This window comes from Cajanus cajan, chromosome 7 (genome assembly GCF_000230855.2).
Source record: "Cajanus cajan strain Asha chromosome 7, NIPB_CcT2T_4, whole genome shotgun sequence".
Classification (NCBI taxonomy): Eukaryota; Viridiplantae; Streptophyta; class Magnoliopsida; order Fabales; family Fabaceae; genus Cajanus; species Cajanus cajan.
Genome location: NC_138523.1, coordinates 59,109,696 through 59,133,171, shown reverse-complemented (window position 1 = coordinate 59,133,171; position 23,476 = coordinate 59,109,696). Strand labels below are relative to the sequence as shown.

The following is a 23,476-nucleotide window of genomic DNA, read 5'->3' as shown; positions in this document are numbered from 1 at the left end:
ATCTTAAATTAATTCAATCCCAATTTACTTACAAATCATTGGGCCCATTTGAATTTAAAAAAGGGTTATGATCTAAAATTTGACTTGACCAAAATTTAGGGACAAGTTAGGGTCAAACACTCCCAATTCAACCTATCATTTGTTCACTCTTAACAAAATCTACCAAAAATAACATTGTTTTTCCTCGATAGATTTAAAGCTTTTGGCACAAATTGAGTATTACTTATTACAAATATAGGTCCACAACAAATACAACAAAGTCAACATGGAACTAACATAAAAACATGTATACAACCCGTTTACATTGTGTGTTTTATAAGTATAATCATTAACCAACAAATAAGTACAAGATCACATTCTTATCAACAATGAAACAAGTTGTGTGAAATGAAGATGACAAACTTAACAACTTCAACAATAAAAACCATTGGGAACAAAGAAAGGGGAAAAGAGAGCCACGCATTTTATAGTTCATGGATTGTTGGTCAATGTATTTTCCACCTCACTTACTAAAAAAAAAAAAACATATAAGCCTACCAACTTTATATTCTCTCCTTTTTATTTAGTTGATTTTATTTATTTATTTATTTATATTTAGTTCCCCCTCTCTTTATCTACATTCCATATGACCAACCTTTTTAAAAAAAAAATAAAAACCTATTTCTTTCCTCTCAAGTCATTTTCTTTGCACAATTAGTGTTTTCAAACAAAGTGTTAAAAGGAAAGGAGGGAGAGAGAGAGGGTGTAGTTATTTACTTGTTTAATTATCGAGGAAATGAATGAAATTTAAAAATTATTTTTTTTATAATTTAAATTTTAAAACATAAGTAAAAACATTTTAAATATTATTCTCAAAATATTTTAAAACTTTTGCTTTCTCCCCTCTTTTCATCACCTTTAAATCTCTTATATATATTAAAGAGTTTAACGTTAGTTGAATAAGGAACACAAGTATCGTATATTTTCTTGATATTTGAGTTTGATTTTTATAGATATAACAAATGTCCCTCAGATATATATATATATATATATAATTTAAAATAATATAAATATTTTGGAAAGCCAATTATTATACTAAACTCAAAGGAAAAATGATTAATTAACTTTTTTTTCTTCTAATTCAACTCAAATCAACGTAAAAATAATCAATCACTTATAAATCATTTTTTAATTACTAGTTATGATTGATGTGTGAAAAAACAACGTTAACAATACAAATAAAAATTGTTTCAGCAGGTAGGGATTCGTATCCATAAAAACGTGAGATTGTTCCATCCCTTGTTTATGGTGTTGGATAATTTACCCGTACATCTCTAACACTTTCTGATTTGCTTAAAAAATAAAAAGTTAACTCACCTAAACTTTTTATTTTATTTATTAAAAAAATGTTAACAATGTTGAGTACTTTCAACTTCGTTCGGCCTTGTCATTCTGACCCATCCAAAGATATTTTCACGGATATTTGCTCACAGTCCATTTCTCTATTCTTAATTTCTTATAATTTGTTCTCTATCAAAAACTGAAAGGCACATTTAGCCTTAAAAAAAATATAATCATTCGTTATCCAGTTTCGTACCTTCTCCTACGTGCCTTCATGTAAGCAGTTCCACTTCATTTTTCTTCGTTTCAATTTTGTGTTTCATGTTTGGACATAGCCCGTTGCATTGACATATGACATGTGTCCCTGAAACTGAATTGTTGCCTTACTTATCTGCAGGTTAAATTCTATATGCACACTAAGCCACACACTTATAGAATCAAGAGTTTGCATGAATGATTCTGAATGGAAGGCAAATGATTCCAACAGCGTGGCTTTGGAGAAATTTAAAAGAGATAGCGTTTATATCGACAAAAATGGCAAACTAAGGAACTTCCATCACAAGAAAGTGTCTAGGAAAAAAAGTAACTAACACTTGAAAAACGAACTTTTTCACTAGTTCATTGAAGTGTAGGTGCGTGTCGTGTTTGACCAGTGTGTTGTTTTGTATGAGCAGATGGTTCTATGAGAGGACGAGGATGGAAATATGGTTCTGGATTTGTTGATGGGGTTTTCCCTGTATTGAGTCCAACTGCAGAGAAGATTCTGGACTATGTTGAAAAGGGAGTGGAGAGTGAGAGCATTTGGACTTCATTGGACACGCTTCCTGCCACTCTTGACGCATGGGATGATATTTTCACTGTGGCTGTTCAACTTCGGATGAGGAAACATTGGGATTCAATCATTTCGGTCAGAAACTCATCCCTCCCTACCTTCAAACTTTAATTTATTTTCCATTTTTTCATACATATCGCCTTTTCAGGATTATTCTTTGGAACCTAATGATGTGTTTATGAGCATCTATGACAATATATACAGAATTACAGACAATACTAATTTTCAGTGTACACAAAAAATTGACCCTTCAACTGATTAATGATGCATTGTAACTGCACACTCTCAAATTGTGAGTAGAGTTACTTAATAAATTAATTACTCTCATTCTCATAGTCTTACAAAAAGTGTAGTGTTTGTTTTCCCGCTAGTATCTATCTATAATCTATAATTTATAAGAATATATAAAAAATGATACAGAAATGTTGTGTTTCTAAGACATTTTAATCCTTTATTTATTATAATAGCTGCACTTGTAACTTCTAAACATTCCGCGTAACATTAACAAGGCATGAAGTGTTTTTTTTTTCTTTTTTTTTTTTCTGGTATTTAATAATGACATTATTTGTTTCATCCACCTTTGTGCTTCTAGCAGACTTAACTTACTAGTAAAGTTTTTATCAATCAAATTATTTCAAGTGTGAAGGTTGTCTTCTCTTAAGGTTTCACCACTGAATCCCTCTTGAATTCACGGTTCATGTGTCAGCATCTATTTCATATGATTTATGTGACAATGTCAGATGTACACACGAATACTTGGGCAATGGCATTAATTTATTGTTTTTGTTTATCACAATTGCTAATTTGTTTTGGGATTGGCCGTGGATTTATGTTGCCCGGTATAACAGAAAAAATTGTGCAGATATGTAGATGGATACTGCTAAGAAGCTCCTTCAAGCCAGATGTAATATGCTATAATTTACTCATAGATGCTTTTGGGCAAAAGCTTCAATACAAGGAGGCAGAATCCACATATCTGCAGCTTCTGGAGGCTAGATGTATTCCTACTGAAGATACTTATGCCCTTCTTATAAAGGCCTATTGCATCTCTGGTCTGCTACAAAAGGCTGAAGCAGTCTTTGCCGAAATGCGAAATTATGGCCTTCCTTCGAGTACGTTCCTGAATTGACTTGTTCATACACACATGATGAAAAGAAAATACAATCAAAGATTGGGGGCTTGACATGATATTAGTTCTCTAAATTATTAGTAGTTCAACACCCAAAAAATATATCAACCACACCAATGTCTACCATCATTTTTCTGTGCAACGACTTTAACATCCAATTCTAGATTTCAAATATCAGGGAAGAGTTAAGATGTTGAAGTGATAAGCACATCTAATGTATCATGCTTTCACCAATTTCGGTTTTGTGCTGCTTTTACTGAGTTTATTCCAAACTTTACCCTATAAAATTTGTTCCATGGAAAACTTATATGTGCATCCATTTATGGTAACTGGAAATTTGGTCCTTTAAAATAGCTTACCATTTGTGAGAATGAACAATCCAGGTGCAGTTGTATACAATGCTTATATAAATGGATTAATGAAAGGAGGAAATTCTGACAAAGCCGAAGAGATTTTCCACAGGATGAAGAGGGATGCCTGCAAGCCAACTACTGAAACTTATACCATGTTGATAAATTTATATGGAAAAGTGAGCTTACTAAGATTCTTTGTTTTTTGTCTAAATTTTATTTTTTGCATTCTCTGTATGATCCGATGGGTTACAAAATAACTTACATTCAAGGCATCAAATTTTGTAACTCTCTTCAACTAAACCAAATGTATGTAATTGTTGCTGACATTCACAAATAGAAAGACGGAAATTTTTATGTTATAAAGGTTGACACTTTGTTCACCAACATGATGCTTGATGAACCAGCATCAAGAAATCCTGAAATCAAAATAAGATTTACTTATGATTTATTGGGCTAATTGTAAATTTGTATTCATATATTTTTCTAGATAGATCGCCATCATCCAGAGTTACAAGGATAAGTAAGCTGATAACCTTTTAGGACTGGGGTTATGTTGGTAATTTTGTGTACATTGATCATGATCATATTCAGCTGGGGTTTATGTTATTTATGTAATATTTGTTCTGTTTTAATATCATATTTAGTAGTTTCAGAAAGTCTAAGTAAAAAGTAACGGGCTTTAAATTTAGTACTACTAAGTGTACATTTAGATACCAGTTTAAAATTACGTTCAATGGAAAAACACATGTTTTCGAAGGATAAGCTTGTGAATGTGACTTTTTTTTTAACTCCAGTTGAGTTCAACGCAACTCAACTCAACTGGTTTCCATTCAATTGGTTTCCAAACACACCCTAATTGCTTCTTATATTGTGTGTTTCTTGATAGTGCAGTCATAATAATACTTTTGAAATTTGAAATTTATACAGGCTGGTAAATCCTTTATGGCCTTAAAAATGTTCCATGAAATGACGAGCCATAAGTGCAAGCCTAATATTTGTTCATATACTGCTCTGGTGAATGCATTTGCAAGGGAAGGCCTATGCGAGAAAGCAGAGGAAGTGTTTGAGCAGATGCAAGAAGCTGGGCTTGAACCCGATGTATATGCTTATAATGCCCTCATGGAAGCTTACAGGTTGTTACATAAGATGGCATAAATGCCTTCTTGTTTAGTAAGTTTTTTTTTATCTCTTATAGCCATGACATTTTAGATGTTCTGCAAAAGAAACTTGAGAAATGGTGTGGGCTTATATGATTAGTTAAATGGTCAGTGCATCAAATAGGCCTTGTCAGATTATTTTGGATTAATGATAAAAATAAAAAATCACCTCTAAAGGTATGTATTAGAAGGTTTACAATAGAAGGAGACTAAATTGTATAAAACTAATGACGTTATTGCTAGCCCAACGGTCTTTTATAAAAGATGTCTGTCTAGTACTCTAATATGCCATGGGATAGGTTACCTTTGCTGTGCTGATGTGTGTTCAAGTCATTCCATTAGTTTAGTGTTTTTTGTTATTAATCTAATGGTTTCATATTTAGGAAAAAATCAAGAATTTTTTTTCCCAACAGTCGTGCAGGTTATCCTTATGGGGCTGCAGAAATTTTTTCACTAATGCAGCACATGGGATGTGAACCAGATAGAGCCTCATATAATATCTTGGTAGATGCATATGGAAAAGCAGGTTTTCAAGAAGGTATATAATGCTTGGTTCAGTGTTCAGCCAATTTTTGATTTTGTAGTTTTTTTAATCTGTTTGTCCATTTTACTGGTCTGATACATGTTTTTCTTTCACATCCTTTTGAATGAAATTCAGATGCTGAAGCTGTTTTTGAAGATATGATAAGAGTGGGAATAACACCAACAATGAAGTCCCACATGGTTCTTCTGTCTGCCTATTCCAAAATGGGCAGTGTGAATAAATGTGAGGAGATTCTCAACCAAATGTGCAAATCTGGTCTGAAACTAGACACTTATGTTCTCAACAGCATGCTGAACTTGTATGGAAGGTTAGGCCAATTTGGAAAGATGGAAGAAGTTATGACAGTGATGGAAAAAGGATCATATGTAGCTGATATTAGTACATATAATATCTTGATAAATAGGTATGGTCAAGCAGGGTTTATTGAGAGAATGGAAGACTTGTTTCAGTTGCTGCCTAGCAAAGGTTTGAAACCTGATGTGGTGACTTGGACTTCTCGTATTGGAGCATACTCCAAAAAAAAGCTTTATGTGAAGTGCTTACAAATATTTGAAGAAATGATTGATGCTGGTTGTTACCCAGATGGAGGAACAGCTAAGGTGCTTCTTGCAGCATGCTCCAATGAAGACCAGACTCAGCAGGTTACTACTGTCATTAGAACAATGCACAAGGATATCAAGGCTGTTTTGCCAGTTTAACTTGAGATGCTGCTAACATAAAAAAGTATAATACGTCTGAATTTTTAATATAAAAAAATTAAAATATTAAATGATGCACTGTTTTTGTAATAAGATGTACATAGTGATTTAAGGAAGCAGAAATACATTATTTTTCTTTTGAATCCGGATTCCTTACTATTTGAGTAGGCTCGAACTTTAGAATAGCTGTTGAAACAATCTTATTAAATTGCTCATATTAATTATATTTATCTTTAACCACAGTTTTTTTAATATGTAGAAATCAAAACTTGATATCAAAAGAGTTTACAATAATTCACACATCAAGCTCAACCACAACTTAGTTATATATACAACTTTTGTAGACAGTAAACTATATATAATTATTAATAAATATATTGTTTTAAAAAAACAGTTTTTCTTAAGTACAAAATTGTCTCTGGTGACAAATCCGAGTACTGTGTCTGTCATATCTTCTATTATAAGCGAAGTGTGTACCACGAGCACCACCTTCCTCTATGACCATTTATTCTATTTACTTGTCATATGTCCTCGTGTACCACGAGCTAGTGTCCTATGTAGACCAACTTCTCACATGTAAAAATCCCGTGCTCCATTTTGGAAAAAATTAAGTAAAGTGAGTACAAAAATCAAATGTAGCCACCACGTTCTTTTAAATGTATTTTTTTATTTAGTTGAATTTTATTAAAAAAATATAAACTTTGATGAATTTCGTATCTTATATATTGATTCTTTCCCTCGTGACATTATAGTTTTTAATAAATTTTAATTAATAATTGTGAGTATGTTAAATAGTATATTACTAACATTTCCCATAAATTTAGAAATTAATATTTTTAATTTCATTTTAAAAAAATAAAAATAAAACTTTTGGGTGTTAAATATCCCCTTAAAAATTAAAACTCAATTATAATTTAAGTCATTTAATTTGCGTTTTATGTGCCACTTTGCTATTTATAGTTTTAATCATGTGTTTTTTTTAAATATATTTTAAGATGTTAAAATTGAATTCTTCGTCTCAATCTTCATCTAGTAATTAATAATGGTAAATTGATAAATTTTTCTGCCATGACATAAAATAATTTAAAAATAACAATGACGTATTATAATTAAAAAATTGAATGAATTAGTTGAAAACTTGTAATAAGCATATCTCTCTCTTTGTTTTCATTCACATATTAAATGTGAGTATTACCCTTAACAAAAAATTCAAACTTGGTATGCTTCATTGTCAAAGAACTGTTTCCTTTTATAAAACTTAAGTTATTATCTTGCATAATTAAATATACGAAAACTTAAATTATACGTAAGATGAAAATAAGAGACTAAAATTGTATTCATTTCATTTTTAATCGATTAAATTTTTCACATTTAAATTATATCATATTTTTTTATCCATCCATATTACAATAACAATCATAAAGTTCGAACATAAGAACGTATATTATTTCGATCACATACCATTAGCCAACCATAGAAATTACAATATTGTTTCACATTTTCAGTTTTTAATGAAATATTAAAATTTTCATGCTAAATTTGTTGTCTAATATTGTCTTCCGCATTGTATATTGGAGTAAATACTTTTCTTAATCATATAAAAAAATAAATTAAAAAGAAAATCTGCACTACATTAAATACCATTAAATCTAGTATAAATAACAATGTACAATGAATTTATTAACTCAGATAGAGCTAAATATAAAAACAAAATTAATTAATTTGTATACTAATTAAAAAATTAGTTAATATCATTTATTTATTTTTAATCGACTCCTATATATAAAGCATACTATCTTAATGTTTTTAGATTTTTTTTTTCAACAGTAAATTTTTTAAAGATTTTCTTAACTTCATATTTAATTTAAATTTTATTTTTCATAATTATTTATAAATTCAACTTTAATATTTTTAAAACAAACAATCATTAAATAAAAATAATCTTGTACTATAATATAAATTATTTATAATAAATTTAAAATAGACTAAATTATACTTTTAATTCTTTATCTTATTTTTTAGAATTATTTTAATTTCTTATATGTCAAAATCTTAATTTTAATCTTTTAATTTTAATATTTATATCGATTTAGTCTTTTAGAAATAATATTTTTTTTATTTTAAACATGATTTTAAACTAATTTTAGACTAATTATTTGTGTAAAACTTGTAACTTTATATTTATTTATATAAAATATATGAAATTTAATTTATATTTAAATTTTATAAATTATAAACATAATGAAAATTTGTGTGAAATTATATTGTATGAACAATTAGAAAATTGCATAAAATTAAATTTTAAAATTTTTTATCATTACTTTTTAGATTTATTTTTATATATTTTCTTCATGATTAATTTTTTAAAAAAATTATATCTTAAATACGAGACCTTAGTTTTTTAAAAAAAAAATTAAGTCGATTATTACTCGAACCAACGATTAATTTTGATATAATTTCTTATAATTAAGTTGTGAAAAAAGTAATAATTATCCTGAAAATCACATAAAACTAATTTCTTCGGGGGTAAAGTAAAAGAATGTGAAATGGAGGTAGTAATTATGTTTATTGAGGTGAAGGGAAGCTTTATCGAAAACGCTATAAAAGCGAGACGCATAATTAATCAACCGAATGGGTTTGGCAGAGGAGGCTTTCAGTTCCGTATGAGATTTTGTTTCCCTTTCATGGTAATGTGATTGCTATAGAAAAACCCTCTCTTTCCCTTCGCATTCAGATCTCACTTCACAACCTACCTCTTCCTTCACTTTCCCGCCGCATTTGAAACTCGCGGCGAGTACGTTGAATTGAGTATGATGGCGGCTGAGTCGCAAAATTGGGTGTTGATGGTGACAGCGCAGACTCCAACCAACATCGCTGTCATCAAATATTGGGGAAAGAGGGACGAAACCCTCATTTTACCGGTTAATGATAGTATCAGTGTCACTCTTGATCCCACTCACCTTTGCACCACCACCACTGTTGCTGTCAGTCCCCGTTTCCACCAAGATCGCATGTGGCTCAATGGCAAGGTAATTTCTTTTTTCTCTCTTGATTAATATTTTCAATTGTTACTGCGTATTTATTGGAAATTGGTTTATGTTAGAAATAGAAGGTGGATCATGTCGCCGTGCGGGTCAAGAATAGCTTCAGATGCATTTAGAGTGGATTTTGGCTAAATTTATCGATAAATACTTATAAGTGAGGAAAAGGAAATAAATCAACGAGATGAAATGAATTAATTGAACTTCTTCCGTGTGTCTCAACTTTTTCAGGAGTTTTTTTTTTTTTTTTTTTTTGTGATTTTAACTCGTGGGAGATGTTGGTTTATTTTATTTTATTTTCTTAAGTCGTTTCTCAACTTTTGATGAATAGTTTATTACAAATTCTTAGTCATCAAACTGTTAGGCAAATTTTCTTACATCGCTTTTATCTTGTGTCACTACTTGCTCCTTATTTGTTGTACAAATGGCAACTGCTTGTTTCTAGATTTGTTTCTAATTTCTATGTGTTTTCTAGTTGTGCCTAGATGCTGGCTGGCGTAGAGATTTGTTTTTCTATTTCTTCCGGTTTTTGATTCATGGAATTTGGTTATGTTGGTTAGTGTAGGAGATTTCTCTTTCTGGAGGAAGGTTCCAAAACTGTTTAAGGGAGATCCGTGCTCGTGCGTGTGATGTTGAGGATACGAAAAAGGGTATCAAGATCGCAAAGGAGGATTGGGGAAAATTGCATGTACACATTGCTTCATTCAACAACTTTCCTACTGCAGCAGGATTGGCTTCTTCAGCTGCGGGTTTTGCCTGCCTTGGTAATACACATGTTAATCTTAAGTTTTTGTTTGAGTTTTCTTTCATTCAATAGTTATGACAGCACAGTTGATTGCATTAGTGGCTACTGGCTAGGATTTGAGCAGTCTTCCATTATTTCCCTTGTTCTAATGAAAACCTCTTTCACATTCTATATTATAAAATTATCAGTTTTCCATACTTCGAGCTTAATACGGGTGCATGGGTCTATCCATTAAATCTGGTTGTGATTGGTTGGCTGCTTTAGCAGGTTTAAGATCTAAACCAAACAGGGCATTGAATTGGGTGATGCGTTAACTGATTGGTCCAATCTGGTTTTCGATATCTGGATTTGAATGCATCAATACTCTCTGTTTAGTCTGTTTATTATAAATCAGGTAGGGGTAGGGGCTTTTTTGGGGAAGGGAAATGAAACTTTTTAAAATTGCATGAGACAAAATATTGGTTTGTGGATGTGACTATGAGTGTTTTCTTGGATTTATGAGTAGATATTCAAATTTCAGTTTTGTTATGTCTACTGCAATTCCGATCTAATTTCCATGCTTTCTTATTTGGAATATCAAGGTTCTTGGTGCTTCTTATTTCTATATTTGGCTTAATATTAGTTACCACCTGTCATAATCATTTTGTCTTCTATTTGCAGCTTATGCCCTTGGGAAGCTAATGAATGTCAAAGAAGATGAAAGCCAGCTATCTGCTATTGCACGGTCTTTATTTGTTACTGGCTTTAAATTTGTGAGGTGTTATTGCAAGGTCATTAATAACATGTTGTAGCAATTATGAAAACTGTCGTTATGTGCAGGCAAGGATCAGGTAGTGCTTGTCGCAGCTTATTCGGGGGATTTGTGAAGTGGATAATGGGAAAAGTAAGTTTATTTATTTCCTATTTTATATTTTGACACGTCATTATATTATCTGAGAATCCATTTGTAATTTCTATTTTTCAACATTTGTAGGAGGATAATGGAAGTGATAGTCTTGCAGTTCAACTTGCTGATGAAAAGCACTGGGATGATCTTGTTATTATTATTGCTGTGGTATGGCACACTTTCAGTCATTAATTAATTTAATGGATGAGTTTGCTGTTGAGTTTTAACTTATGTTTCTCAATGTAAAGCCCATAGCTTGTGGTTTCCAGTTTCAAGCTTTGTTGCAGTCGGTTCATCTTGTCTTATTATTCACTAAATATGATTGAACTTTTATTTTGACTTTTTAACTAAAACTGGAAGTGCCAGTTATTCATTTAATGTTATTGTCTATCTTATAGAAACAGTGTGTTATGATTTCCCAGATCACCAACCTGATAATAATTATAATATCAATCGGAATATGTGCTTTCAGATTGAAGAACTCCATTAGCTTGAAATTTGTTAATTGTTTTTAACCCTTCAAAGAACTCTAGATTTTTGTTTGTCCATATCATGTATGGTTAAGTTTTTGCATTTTATTTTATGGTTGTTTTTTGTATTTCCTAATTTTGTCTTGGTCTGTCTAGTTTTTCATTATGGAATACTGCATAACAATTTAAATGCTACACTATTATTTGATATCATTATCATATTAGTTGTTTGCAAATTTTTCTTTGTATTATTCAAGTAACCGTACATCTATTATTGAATCATAAAATATACTAAATTTAGTGATATTATGGTAGAAGTTCAGCAGTTGGCTTCCTATAAGTGCTGAATTTTGAAGATATGGCTTAAGTCTATCACCATTGCCACCTCGTCAATTCTTCTGTTACTGCTTCTCCTCCTCTTCTATCTGTCATTCATGGCATGACAAGACCACTATTCTCATTGCTACTTATGCCTCAGATATCGAGGGTTTAAGTGTTAAGTTGTTAAATGTGTTGATGGTTAAACAAGAGCTGAGCAAGATTTTCCACATCTGGATTTTGTTTGTTAATTTGTCTAATCCATGTTATTTATTTTGTCAATTACATGTTTCATCTTATCACTATGTATCTGCTTTATGGTAATATCTCGTATGTCATACTTTACTCAATATTTCCACCTTGTTATCTATTTCTAGGTTAGTTCACGACAGAAGGAAACTAGTAGCACTTCAGGAATGCGTGAGAGTGTCGAAACAAGTTTGCTTTTGCAACACAGGGCAAAGGTACCTCATCCCTCTGTACAAGTTTTGCACAACCAACAATATGTAGATTTTATTTGTTATTTTTTTATTAGAATACACACATTCCTAGATGTTTATTTGCACACTAGAGGGTGTTTGGGTAGAGTTCAATGAAGCTGATTTGGACTTATAACAATTACTTATGGCCTTCCTATAAGTTATTTTTAGCTTAATTGAATAAGTTTTATGGAAAAGTTTAACAAATCAAGTTCATTTTAACGTATTTCAATAAGCTTTCATAGTTATGCTTGTGATTAAGCTCTTGTTGAATAGGTGCTTAATTTAGGTGTTTACCCTAATACACCTTGTACCACTATAGAAAGGGGATCGGTCCCCTTGGTTTTTTCCTAGAATCTGGACAATATGTGCTTTTAATTATTAACATTAGGGAAAAAAATGTTCCAATACATTTTGTCCTCACTAAGACCCTTCAAGCAATTTAGTACTTACTATTGTTAACAATAGAATTTATTTTCCACTGTTTCTCTATCAATTTCAACATTTAAATGCAATCACTATTTATTTATGAATGCATGAAAGTTTTTTGGGTTGTTCAATTCCCAGTTATATAAATAACTATCTCAGTGATTTAGCTTGGACAATTTTTTATTTTTTTCATTTACTCATTTTGACCGCAACAGGAAATTGTACCAAAGCGGATACTGAAAATGGAAGAAGCTATTAGAAATCGTGATTTTGCATCCTTTTCACAATTGACCTGTGCTGATAGCAACCAGTTTCATGCAGTCTGCCTGGATACATCTCCCCCTATATTTTACATGAATGATACATCCCACAGGTAGGTGCTAATAATTGCAAGAGTTGGTTATTTCTATTATGTCTATGATTAGATCACAAGTGTGACAGGTTTTTTCTAAGTTATTATTGACTGTGCATTTTCTCTTCAGGATAATCAGCATCACTGAAAAGTGGAATCGTTCAGAAGAAGCTCCCCAGGTTTGAATTACTTTATTGGTCATATTATAGTGTCACATGTAGAACTGTTTATTCCAACGGTCAAAATTTGTGAAATTTATCTCTAATTAAAAGAAATTTATTTGTAGTTTTTTAATAATAGCCATTTTTTAATTAATTTCAAGTTCAAACATAGTGGATAAATCTTTTTGTTTTCTTTCATTTTTGTCATATCTTATGTACTTTGGAAATAATATATCCACAAGTTTCATACAGTAGAATGATCTAAAAACAGTTATTATTATTAGCATATTAGTATCATTTTGAAGAGAGAGCCCAGCAACATACAAGTAATAACCAAGCTTGTTTTCTTAAGCACGCTTCTTTCTTTTAAACAGTTATTATTAGCATTAGTATTATTTTGAAGAGAGAGCCTAGCAAGTTACAAGTAATAACCAAGCTTGTTTTCTTAAGCATGTTTCTTTCTTTATGTAAAACAATTATTTGTGATAAGAGAAAAAAGTACATCTAGGGTGAGTGTAACTGTGTAAGATATCCTCCAGAACAGAGAAAGTAGAAGGAAACAGAGAACTAGAGAGATACAAAAGTGCAACAAAGCTGTGGAAATTTGGCTTCCTTGTTTTTAGAAGTCTTCGAAATGTATTATTTGTAGCTGATTGAAATGGAAAGGACGCATATTCACTGGGATCTTCAAAAAAGATATTCCAAAAGAAAGGGGCTGGTGTGACAATGATTTTTTTTTTTGCCATTGTTTTTTTTTTTTGGCTATAAATGGGCCATTGTTTACGAAATATCATTTGCAAATTTTTATCCAGTACTAGTATACCAAACAAAAGACTCAAATCTTTTTATGTATTTCCAAATGGGTTTGTCAAGAAGGAATTGTACGTTGATCAAACTCTTTTGTAATTGTACATCTTTTGAAGTTCTGCTCATGCTTTAAATGGAAAGGGAACATCCTATCTCCAGTTCTGTGGCACATTGCTTGCTTCTTTTTGAATGCCAGTAATGTCTATTCTAATCAGCAGGCCATTGGTTTATTCTATCTGTTCTCGTGTTGTGAAGCATTTCCACTTCACTACTACTCCATAACTGAGTTCCCTGTGTCATTATTCCCCTCACCACATCAAATTTATGTATAATCCCCATTTGAGTAATGTATAAATATACAACTGGTTTGGTTTTGTGTACAGATTATTACATGTTTAGGTTTCTATTTAAAACATTGTTAGTTTTGAATTGCAGGTAGCTTATACATTTGATGCGGGGCCGAATGCTGTTCTAATTGCCCGTAACAGGAAAGCTGCTACCCTTTTGATTCAGAGGCTGCTTTACTACTTCCCTCCAAGTTCTGATGACCTCGACAGGTGCTTTCTAAGTTTTGCAAGTTGCATGCATACTATTCTCTTATGTTTCTGTCAATCTCCTGAATTTCTTAATTACCTGCAAAATTCTCTTCCTTCAGTTACATTATTGGTGACAAGTCAATAGCAAAAGATGCCGGGATCAATGGAGTACTGGATGTAGAAGCTTTGCCACCTCCTCCAGAAATTAAAGATAACATTCCATCACAAAAATACAAGGGTGATGTCAGTTACTTCATATGTACCAGACCTGGGAGGGGACCTGTTTTGCTTTCTGATAGCAGTCAAGCTCTGCTCAACGAGGAAAATGGGCTTCCCAAGTAAGTGTATGGGAAACGTTCCTGTGGTTGATCTATTCTTCATCAGGAAGCCTGAAATATTTTAACTGGAGGACTCTTTCAAGGAAGCCCGTGGCACCATGGCACGATGATTCGTCCACTCCTAGTTCGCAGTTTGTGTTGGTTCATGTATCTGTAATTCTTGTTTTCATAATATTTTTAGTTATTGTTTTTAAATCTAGTTGGCTAGTTTGTTGGAGAAAAATAAGTCTTGCTCCTTTTCTGTGTTGAGCAAAGCACCTTCAATTCACTTTAGCTTGCAAGCTAAACTTGTCAGCTTTTAATGAGAACAATTTCCTTCCCTACTTCGTTATATTTTGGTTATGTTTTCCCCGTATGTTTGGATGAGGATCCAGTGAGCACTAGACGCAGAAGCTAATTACATTCGCCTCCGCATCTTTTTTCACTGTTGACATGAATTTAGAGGTGAGACTCGAGTTTTTAATGCTAAACCAAAAACACTAGGATAGTGCTTAGGCTTAAAAAAAATGCTGATTCACCCTCGACCGTAACTTCAATGGAGAACGCACCGCACTGGTTTGATAAGCTACACATGGTGAAGTAATCGCAGAAGCATTACTTAGTTGAGACATTAAACGTGAGTAGTCCTTTTATCACTCCTAACTTGTTGACAAGTCTTCCATAAAGTGCATAGTTCTGCATAACAGCGTGCAGAGTCTGTCCTGTGATTTATCATTCCTCTGCCAAGCAGCACTGCAACACTTGCACGGGAACATTGCCTGTGAGCATTTGTAGATAAATTTATTCGAAAGTATTATTAGATAGATTCTTTTTATAAATTAAAATTAGTTTATTCATAAGTTAATGGGAAAACCTTAAACAAGTTAAAAATAAATTTTTGGAGAAACTAAAATGAGTTTTTACTGTATAAACTAATTTTAGTTTATTTATTATTTTTTCTGGAAGTATTTTTAGCATTATTTTGAAAATCTAATGGGACCAGCCGGATTGACCTAGAATGGGTTTGGTGAGCGGTCCAATAATTTAATAAAAAAGAATTTACATATTTAATAAAAAAATATAAGTTGAAATAAAGTATTTTGTTAATTGTTTTTAATACTTTTTAATAAAAATATAATTTAATCATTTATAATAATTTGTAATTTTGAGTTTTTATAATTTATATTTTATTAATTTGACACTTTTTATTCTACATGTAGACATGTTATTTTAAATAGAAATTATTATATTTTATTAAATTTCTAACTTAAATATTATATTACATTTAGTTTGAACTTTTTATATATAACTTGAAAGTTAAGAATTTATAAATGATATTTAAATTTAATTTTTTAGTGTTATAAAATTAAAATATTATATTTATGTAATATTTTTTATCCTATTAATTATTATTTTATTAATTTTGATTTAACCATAATTAAACTATTGAATTAATGCCTATATTAGTTTAATGGTTGATTCAATTTTAAACTTACAAAGATTTAAATAGTAGAAGTATAAAAACAGTTAAAAAATATGAATTTTATAACCTATCTTGAATAATCAATCATTCAATCTCCATTTATAGGCTTTTTCAACCAATCACCAAGTCAAAATATGATTCTTATTTGTAAATAGGGTTGGAGTAGTTAGTTTATATATATATATATATATATAAACTATAATATTGATACAAGATAAATATTCTCCTCCTATTTATTTCATATTAAATAAGGATTTAAAGAATCCTATAAAAAGGTAACTTATATTTATGATAATCTGTATTTTAACAATCATATTAATTTTTATCGATGGATGTCAAGGAATGAATATAATTGAGAGTAATTTAATAATACTTAACGTCCTATCATATAGTATAGATTGAATCCTTAACGTCCAATCATATGATGAAGGCTATTTTAACAATCCACTATTCTATTCTATATAAAAAAAAGTATAAGAAGCCTAAGTAATTAAGTAAATCGCCCTTGGTTTATTTTGATCCGTTTGCATGGATTGATCATTAGCTTGATTTTATAAAAAGTTCAAACATATCAATTAGTAACAAGAAGTTTATGATTTCTCCTTAAATCGTTTTTCACTACTACTTAAATGTATCAATCTATTAAACAAAAGCAAGTGCCAGTGCAAGCGCTGCCATATCAATCAATTATGCTACTTACTCTATGTTCTAAAGATCAATGTACTCATTAGAGAAGCAAAAAGGTACTCGGTAAAAGAAGAATAGTGCTAAAGATATCAATTACCAGAGTCTACAGCAATGTCAACAAATGAAAGTAACAATATTTCCATGGTCCACACCACCGGAAGTCATGCCTTGATGAAACACTTTTCGTTAACACAAGGCCCTTCTAAAGGACCATTCACATTATGCTCTCACCTTGCGCTTCCATGGCTAAACCAAAGCTTCACTTACTGTCTCTACTCTTCTTCCACAGCATCTTGTTAAGCTTCTTCCACTGCACACTATCGCTGATCAACCCAGAGGATGATCCTAGCTGGATTGACATGGAAAGTGAAGACATTAACATGGTGCAAACCCGGAGAGATTCTTGGAATAAATGTGACTTCTCTGTTGGAAAATGGGTTTTTGATCAATCTTACCCTCTCTATGATTCCAATTGTCCCTATCTCAGCACTGCAGTTACTTGTCAAAAGAATGGAAGGCCAGATTCTGACTATGAGAAGTGGAAGTGGAAGCCAAATGGTTGTTCCATCCCAAGGTATTTTTACATTATCAAAACTAGACAATTTTTCACATTGCCACCCTGTTATTATCTTTTATATATGTGATTGCATTATCACTATTTTTTCTTCTTCTTTGTTTTGCTGTTGCAAGCATGAAAATAGAGTTATTAATGTTAAGGCACCATTATTACGCATACATATTTATTGTTCACTGTAATTATGATTTTGTCACATGTTTATTTTGTTTATTATTTGTAATTTTGTATATTTGGTATATAGCAGCTATAATATCTTGTAAATAGTTTGGTTTGTAACAACCAGAATAATACTGATGTCTAGGATGAAATCTCTCTTTTGTTCTTTGGCAATTAAAGCTCAAAATTCAGTGGGAAAGTAGTCTTTTAGTTTTTTACTTTGCGACTAGAGAGCTTAGGTAGTTGTTTGTAAATCAATTCCACAATTGGCCATTGGGCAAAGTTTCATACAAATTTGATTTCTTGATGACACCTACAGGTTTGATGCACTGGAGTTTCTTGGTAAAATGAGAAGAAAGAGAATAATGCTGGTGGGTGATTCCATAATGAGAAACCAATGGGAGTCTCTTGTTTGCCTAGTTCAAGGAGTTATTCCAACTAATAGGAAAAGGGTGACCTATAACGGTCCTTCAATGGCTTTCCATGCTATGGTAGGACATCAATCAATCAATCAAGTTTATTCTTCTTTTCCTTTTGAAAATGATTGACCCCATATTGTTCACTTGCAGGGTTTTGAGACATCAATTGAGTTCTTCTGGGCACCAATGTTGGTAGAACTGAAGAAAGGACCTGACAATAAGAGAATTCTACATTTGGATTTGATTGAAGAGAATGCAATGTATTGGAAGGGAGTTGATATTCTTGTATTTGATTCAGCCCACTGGTGGACTCACTCTGGTCAAACAAGATCGTAAGAAAGTTTTCTCATTCTTTAGTTGAATGTAGTATCTTTTTCTTTTCCCTCCATAATTTGATTCTCAATAAATAATGACATTTCTATAGTCTAAAGGCCTTAAGCATGCACCAAACGGTACCTAACCTTTTTGCAAGCTTCACGTCCTAATGGATTCAGTCTTGATTAATATAAGGTGGGATTATTACAAGGAGGGAAATAGTATCATCACAAACATGAATCCTATGGTTGCTTATCAGAAAGGACTCAGTACATGGGCAAGGTGGGTGGATCTAAATTTGGACCCTAGAAGAACCAGAGTCATTTTTCGAAGCATGTCACCTAGGCATAACAGGTACAGCCTATTTTTTATTGACCAGTTAAAACAAACTGTTGGGTTTAACTCCTAAAATAAAGGATAAAGTGTGTATTCGCAGTATGATGAGAAAATCAACCGATAATATTCTACCGTTTTAATAAACCTCTCCAGAAGTAATTTTAGGAGAGAAAAATAAAAAAAGAAAAATGAAACAAGTTTCTTCCTAAGTTAAAATTAGTTTATGCATAAGTTAATTTGAAGAAACTCTTGCTTATTAACTTCTCTAAAATCTTGTATTGTTTATGCTTAGTTAATCTTAACTTATTGAGAAGTTTATTTCAATTTTTTTTCTCTTAAAAGTATTTAAAGTTTATCCAAACAAACTTGAGGACTTGCATGATTTGTTATACATGTATATGTAATATCAACCATTGCTTTCACATCAACGATTGAGATTACTTACTTTACTCTCTAAAGTGAATCGCTCACTTTCTGGTTCCATATTTTTATATGTAGGCAAAATGGTTGGAAATGCTATAAGCAGAGGCAGCCTTTACATTTTTTCAGCCACATACATGTTCCTGAACCACTAGTAGTGCTACAAGGAGTGCTAAAGAGAATGAGGTTTCCAGTATATCTGCAAGATATTACAACAATGACTGCTTTCCGAAGAGATGGACATCCTTCAGTGTATAGCAAGGCAATGAGTGAAGAGAGGCAGAAAGCAGGCTCAGGTCTTTCCTCTGATTGCAGCCATTGGTGCCTCCCTGGGGTGCCAGACATTTGGAATGAGATGCTCAGTGCATTGCTCTAACTGTGACATCAACGGAATGTTTGTGGAAAATGTAAGCAGTGTTAAGCAACTTATCTAGATCAGGGTTTATTTTATCATCTAGAGCCTTAAAGAACATGCTTGATTGAGTGTCTTTTGATTATTAATGTTATCTGATCGGTAACACTACGATTGGATTTGTCATTTTGACCACAAGCAGCCATATCACCTTTTGTTTGTAATTTTAAGTTAAGATTGCTGAAATGAAAATAAAAAGTGCATATGTTATGTGTTAGTAATATTATAGTATTATTAATGTAAAACCAATCCACCATCTTAGTAACCAAACAACCTTAAGATTTAAGAACAAGAAACATTTATGATCAGGCTTCTAAGGTTGGATTTGAAGGTACAGATTCTTAGGGAGACATCCACGGCTCTTATCTAGTGGAGAAAAAAGTTGAGATTTTTTTTTGATGTACAATGATCACGTGAGATTTGAACCTAGAATCTTATGCAAAATATTCTAACTCCCACCACTAGAAAAGAAGGTTGATATTTCAAACTTGGTTTAAAAACAATTTATACAATCAAAACAAAGAAGGAGAAAAACATGGAATAGAATATTACAAAATAAATGGATATATTTCATAAATTCAACGTTGCCATAAAATATTGAATGTTTGCTTGCTATTCTCCTTTGGAAGGTGTTTGACACCTATAGTCATGGCTTTGTTTGTTTCCCCAATAAAAAAAGCATGACAGCTAATCACATGAGAAAGCAAATTAAAATGCTAGTCAAAAAGGTGCAACAACCAAACGGGGGGAGGGGAATCATTAACAAATGAGCTTCTGGAGCAATTACAACCTCTTTAAAATGATATTGCTGGATAAAAGCACCCTGGCAGAAGCAATGTGTAACAAAATGAAAAAGTAAAGAGTAAAGACACATACAAACATGCCCCCAACCACTCCTTTTTTATTTTTAGCTTTTGTACCAAACGTGTATAACTGAACCAAATGCTTATGATTGTGTTGACATCAAAATATGGACAGCAAACAAAAGATTTAAGTTGGAAATAAAGTTGTAATCAGTTCAACTGCCACTTAAGCTCCTTCCTTAACTGAAGGGAAGTGAATTTTAAAATGGAAGCACTTCTATACTAAATAACTGTAGCTCTAAAATCAGCCCTTTAAGTCAGACGGGCTGAATTATTAAAATAATTGACTACAAATCAATCCAATAATCATTAAACTTTTCACTGTGCTTTGTGGATCTCAAATTCTGATTCAAACACATAAGGTTCAATGTTTTTATTTGAACCCTTGTCTTCATAAGCATAAAGGGCATTTTAACTAGGAGAAAACCTCTTCTTCAACTTGGAAAGCTCTTTAGAACTCAATCCAAAAGCCTTTTCCAAAAGCTCCTCCTTTATGTCAGAACCAAAAACTGCATTTGGAATTCTCATTAGGCCAGGATTTTGGCTGTCAAAACTGCCCAAAATAGTAGCAGGCCCATCCCCAACATTCATCTGAAAGTGCACAAGGCCTCTTGGGAACACCATGACTTCTCCTTTCTCCAACACTTTGGCAAAGACCTTGTTCTTGGTGTCAACAAATCCTGAATAAACCCTTCCCTCAAGCACAAAAGCAACCTCAGTTGCTCTTGGATGAAAGTGGGGCACATTGACACCACCAACACCAAAATCTGCTCTCACAAATGATACTCCAAGAGTGTTCAAACCCGGAAAGACATTAGAATTCACTGCCATAGAAGAAAATCCAGTTTGCTTGAAGTTCCCAGGAACCTTAATGCCAGAATAGGTGAAATCTTCCACTGTTGCAGTGGATGCGTTCTTGCAAGTGAAGCTGTTATCTGCTGGTTTGGCTATGCAAAAGTCCATGACTGGATCAGGATCAGAAGCCAAAGCAGCAATGATAAAAAGCAAAAGAACTGGTAGGACTGCTACTTTGTTGATCATTGTTTTGGAATGAAATGTTACTACCTTGTGCAGTATCAATATTTGGATTTTGGAAGGAGAAAGGGAATTGATTGTTTGTTTTGGATGAAGTTATGTACACACTGAGTGATGACTAAAATTATTGAATCAAGTAGGTTGGGGAGTCAGAATAGAAGACTTTTCTTCTTGATTTGTCTCATCAATTAATGAGAACTAGATCAATTTATAGGGGATCATATTTTCTTGGCCAACTTTGCTTTGAGAAAAAGAGAGGATAATTTAATTAGTTGGACCATGAAATGACAGCATTGGCCAACTCATTCTTTTGCTTTATTCATTGCATTTTATCTGTCTTATAAGCTAAATAATTGGTCGTAGTGAGTGTTTCCCCAATGGTCAGGTTATTGCTTAAAGAACACCTATCTAAAAGAGGGAACACTACCCAATCCACTCATTCGATCGATTCAATGCTCCAAATTGAAAGAAAATTGGATCAACATTATATTATAATATTTGTAATGAGGGTAAAAGACATGTAAAATTAGAAATATTTGATAGAATCTACAATGAATACAGCGATTAGGGACTGTCACAAAGTGGAATCCACTAAGTTTTGCATGTATAGAGGGCTAAACCACACACGGTCATTGTTTATTCCAAAAAAACTCTCGGGGATATTTTTAATGGAACATCCCATTGAAAATTATTGTTTCGAAATATATAATAAAGTATTGGCACAGAGATTCCTCATCATTTCACTTGGAGAATTACTCGAGTTTGGTGGAGACTTGGAAGGAAAATTGTTAATATCCTTGTGACTTATATTACACTTACAACCCTTGGTCAACGTTGGTGTTCCTCTGTTTCTGGTCTTAAGCGCTGGCTGCATGGTGCATAGAATGAAGAGCAACAAACAAATGCGTATTTTTCAGATTAATTTAGGCATGCTTTTTCTATGCTTTTTCTTAAAAAGAAATCATAAACATAATTTTACAGAAGTTCTTAAAAACAAAAAAAAAATTATGATAAAAAATGGTGATTAAACAAATTTATAACGATTATATAAGTTTCTTTCCAAAACAAAAACATAGAAAGAAGTTATTAAAAAAAACTAGTTAAAAACAAACAAAAAAAACTGTATTTTGTAAAATAACCTCTTTAATAACTTTTTATGAATGTTAAAATTTATAAGTAAAATATTTGCTTAAATTTTACCAGAATCTCTTTAAATTAAGTTAATTTTTTATAATAAAAAATTACGTCAAATTCAATTAAAATTGAGTAAATTCTAGAATACATACAACTTATAAAAAAAATAAAAATAAAAAATATAAAAAGACCTTCATAAAAAATAACTTATTTTAAAATTTATCTAAGTAAAAAGTAAAGGCATTTATAAATCAAAATAATTTTAAACAATGTTAATAATTCCTTTTTACAATTTTCAAAGTAAAAAGAAAAAGGCATTTATAAAATAATTTCTAACACGTTTAACAAACCTATTTTTTTTGTCAATAACTTCCCAAGCTTACCATTTAAACGCAAAATTATTATTTTTTTTTTTGAAAAAGACAACCTTACTACAGAAGCCACATAATTTACACTAGAGCACGGGTTATAAAAAACACAAAAATCATAAAAATATAATAGCTGGTTTTTTAGACTAAATAGTTCCATAAAAAGAGCCTTGGATAAATCATGAGCTTGTTTTCGCTAAGATAAAAAAGAAAAAAATTTAAGTATCGAACAACCTGGTAAAGCGTCAAAGACAATGCCCTAATTATAAGACATTGATATTATTCTTACACCTGAACTTGACACTTGGACAACACTTAATTAATAACAAGTTAATTGTTGGTTATTAACATTATATTTTCCCGTTTAAGAAAAGCATTTTGTTAGTTTATTAACAAAAAAATATCATTGCACAATAATATTATTCATGTACACCCAAGCATAACTCAGGTATATAATTTCAAGCATAGAAGAAAATATTCTCCACTACCAAAGCACTCTACCCACTTCTTGAGATGAACAGAGATTCAGAGTGAACAGAATAAATAGCGACTAGTAAGTCTCCAAAATGAAGATAGTGAATATCTTGTATTTTTCTTACACATAATTTTATCAAATAATAAAATAGAAACAAGAGTAACCAATCCAAAAAAGCTATTGCCACTAACAAACAAAATGCAAATAAGAGAAACACCCTCC

At 31.7% G+C, this 23,476-nt stretch overlaps 4 protein-coding genes across 5 annotated transcripts; 3 read left to right on the top strand and 1 right to left on the bottom strand.

The window, feature by feature from the left end:
* Nucleotides 1-1,438: 1,438 nt before the first annotated feature.
* LOC109797840 (Tetratricopeptide repeat (TPR)-like superfamily protein) lies at nucleotides 1,439-6,176 on the top strand. 2 transcript variants are annotated; one of them, XM_083060311.1, is made up of 9 exons: nucleotides 1,439-1,596; nucleotides 1,718-1,902; nucleotides 1,995-2,227; nucleotides 3,015-3,264; nucleotides 3,665-3,810; nucleotides 4,562-4,767; nucleotides 5,205-5,329; nucleotides 5,450-5,642; nucleotides 5,739-6,176. In XM_083060311.1, coding segments are annotated over exons 1-9 (1,635 nt in total). In that variant the 5' UTR covers nucleotides 1,439-1,594; the 3' UTR covers nucleotides 6,034-6,176. The 2 variants fall into 2 exon arrangements, with proteins under 2 accessions (XP_082916437.1, XP_020213577.1); XM_020357988.3 differs by having other exon boundaries at nucleotides 5,450-6,176.
* Nucleotides 6,177-8,653: 2,477 nt separating this feature from the next.
* On the top strand, nucleotides 8,654-14,926 carry LOC109796777 (GHMP kinase family protein). The gene is made up of 10 exons (XM_020356566.3): nucleotides 8,654-9,062; nucleotides 9,640-9,838; nucleotides 10,480-10,543; nucleotides 10,639-10,702; nucleotides 10,793-10,873; nucleotides 11,871-11,957; nucleotides 12,617-12,774; nucleotides 12,884-12,932; nucleotides 14,157-14,278; nucleotides 14,377-14,926. Exons 1-10 carry the CDS (start codon nucleotides 8,844-8,846, stop codon nucleotides 14,597-14,599), a joined length of 1,266 nt encoding a protein of 421 aa, XP_020212155.1. The 5' UTR covers nucleotides 8,654-8,843; the 3' UTR covers nucleotides 14,600-14,926.
* A 1,958-nt stretch (nucleotides 14,927-16,884) lies between these two features.
* On the top strand, nucleotides 16,885-19,596 carry TBL36 (TRICHOME BIREFRINGENCE-LIKE 36). The gene is made up of 5 exons (XM_020357837.3): nucleotides 16,885-17,318; nucleotides 17,797-17,968; nucleotides 18,047-18,228; nucleotides 18,407-18,565; nucleotides 19,046-19,596. The coding sequence occupies exons 1-5, from the start codon at nucleotides 16,966-16,968 to the stop codon at nucleotides 19,341-19,343; spliced, it is 1,164 nt and encodes a 387-aa protein (XP_020213426.1). The 5' UTR covers nucleotides 16,885-16,965; the 3' UTR covers nucleotides 19,344-19,596.
* Nucleotides 19,597-20,151: 555 nt separating this feature from the next.
* LOC109797718 (germin-like protein subfamily 3 member 2) lies at nucleotides 20,152-21,509 on the bottom strand. The gene has a single exon (XM_020357838.3). The coding sequence runs from the start codon at nucleotides 21,281-21,283 to the stop codon at nucleotides 20,654-20,656; it is 630 nt and encodes a 209-aa protein (XP_020213427.1). The 5' UTR covers nucleotides 21,284-21,509; the 3' UTR covers nucleotides 20,152-20,653.
* Nucleotides 21,510-23,476: the final 1,967 nt, after the last annotated feature.

Excerpts from the sequence above, each read along its gene's own strand:
- LOC109797840 (XM_020357988.3), top strand. Across the intron at positions 4,768-5,204 it reads GCCCTCATGGAAGCTTACAG|TCGTGCAGGTTATCCTTATG; the intron begins GTTGTTACATAA and ends TTTTCCCAACAG. Across the intron at positions 5,330-5,449 it reads AAAAGCAGGTTTTCAAGAAG|ATGCTGAAGCTGTTTTTGAA; the intron begins GTATATAATGCT and ends AATGAAATTCAG.
- LOC109796777 (XM_020356566.3), top strand. The coding sequence starts at position 8,844 with ATGATGGCGGCTGAGTCGCAAAATTGGGTGTTGATGGTGACAGCGCAG. Across the intron at positions 9,063-9,639 it reads GCATGTGGCTCAATGGCAAG|GAGATTTCTCTTTCTGGAGG; the intron begins GTAATTTCTTTT and ends TGGTTAGTGTAG. Across the intron at positions 11,958-12,616 it reads TTTTGCAACACAGGGCAAAG|GAAATTGTACCAAAGCGGAT; the intron begins GTACCTCATCCC and ends TGACCGCAACAG.
- LOC109797718 (XM_020357838.3), bottom strand. The coding sequence starts at position 21,283 with ATGATCAACAAAGTAGCAGTCCTACCAGTTCTTTTGCTTTTTATCATT.
- TBL36 (XM_020357837.3), top strand. The coding sequence starts at position 16,966 with ATGCTCTCACCTTGCGCTTCCATGGCTAAACCAAAGCTTCACTTACTG. Across the intron at positions 17,319-17,796 it reads AATGGTTGTTCCATCCCAAG|GTTTGATGCACTGGAGTTTC; the intron begins GTATTTTTACAT and ends TGACACCTACAG. Across the intron at positions 17,969-18,046 it reads CAATGGCTTTCCATGCTATG|GGTTTTGAGACATCAATTGA; the intron begins GTAGGACATCAA and ends GTTCACTTGCAG.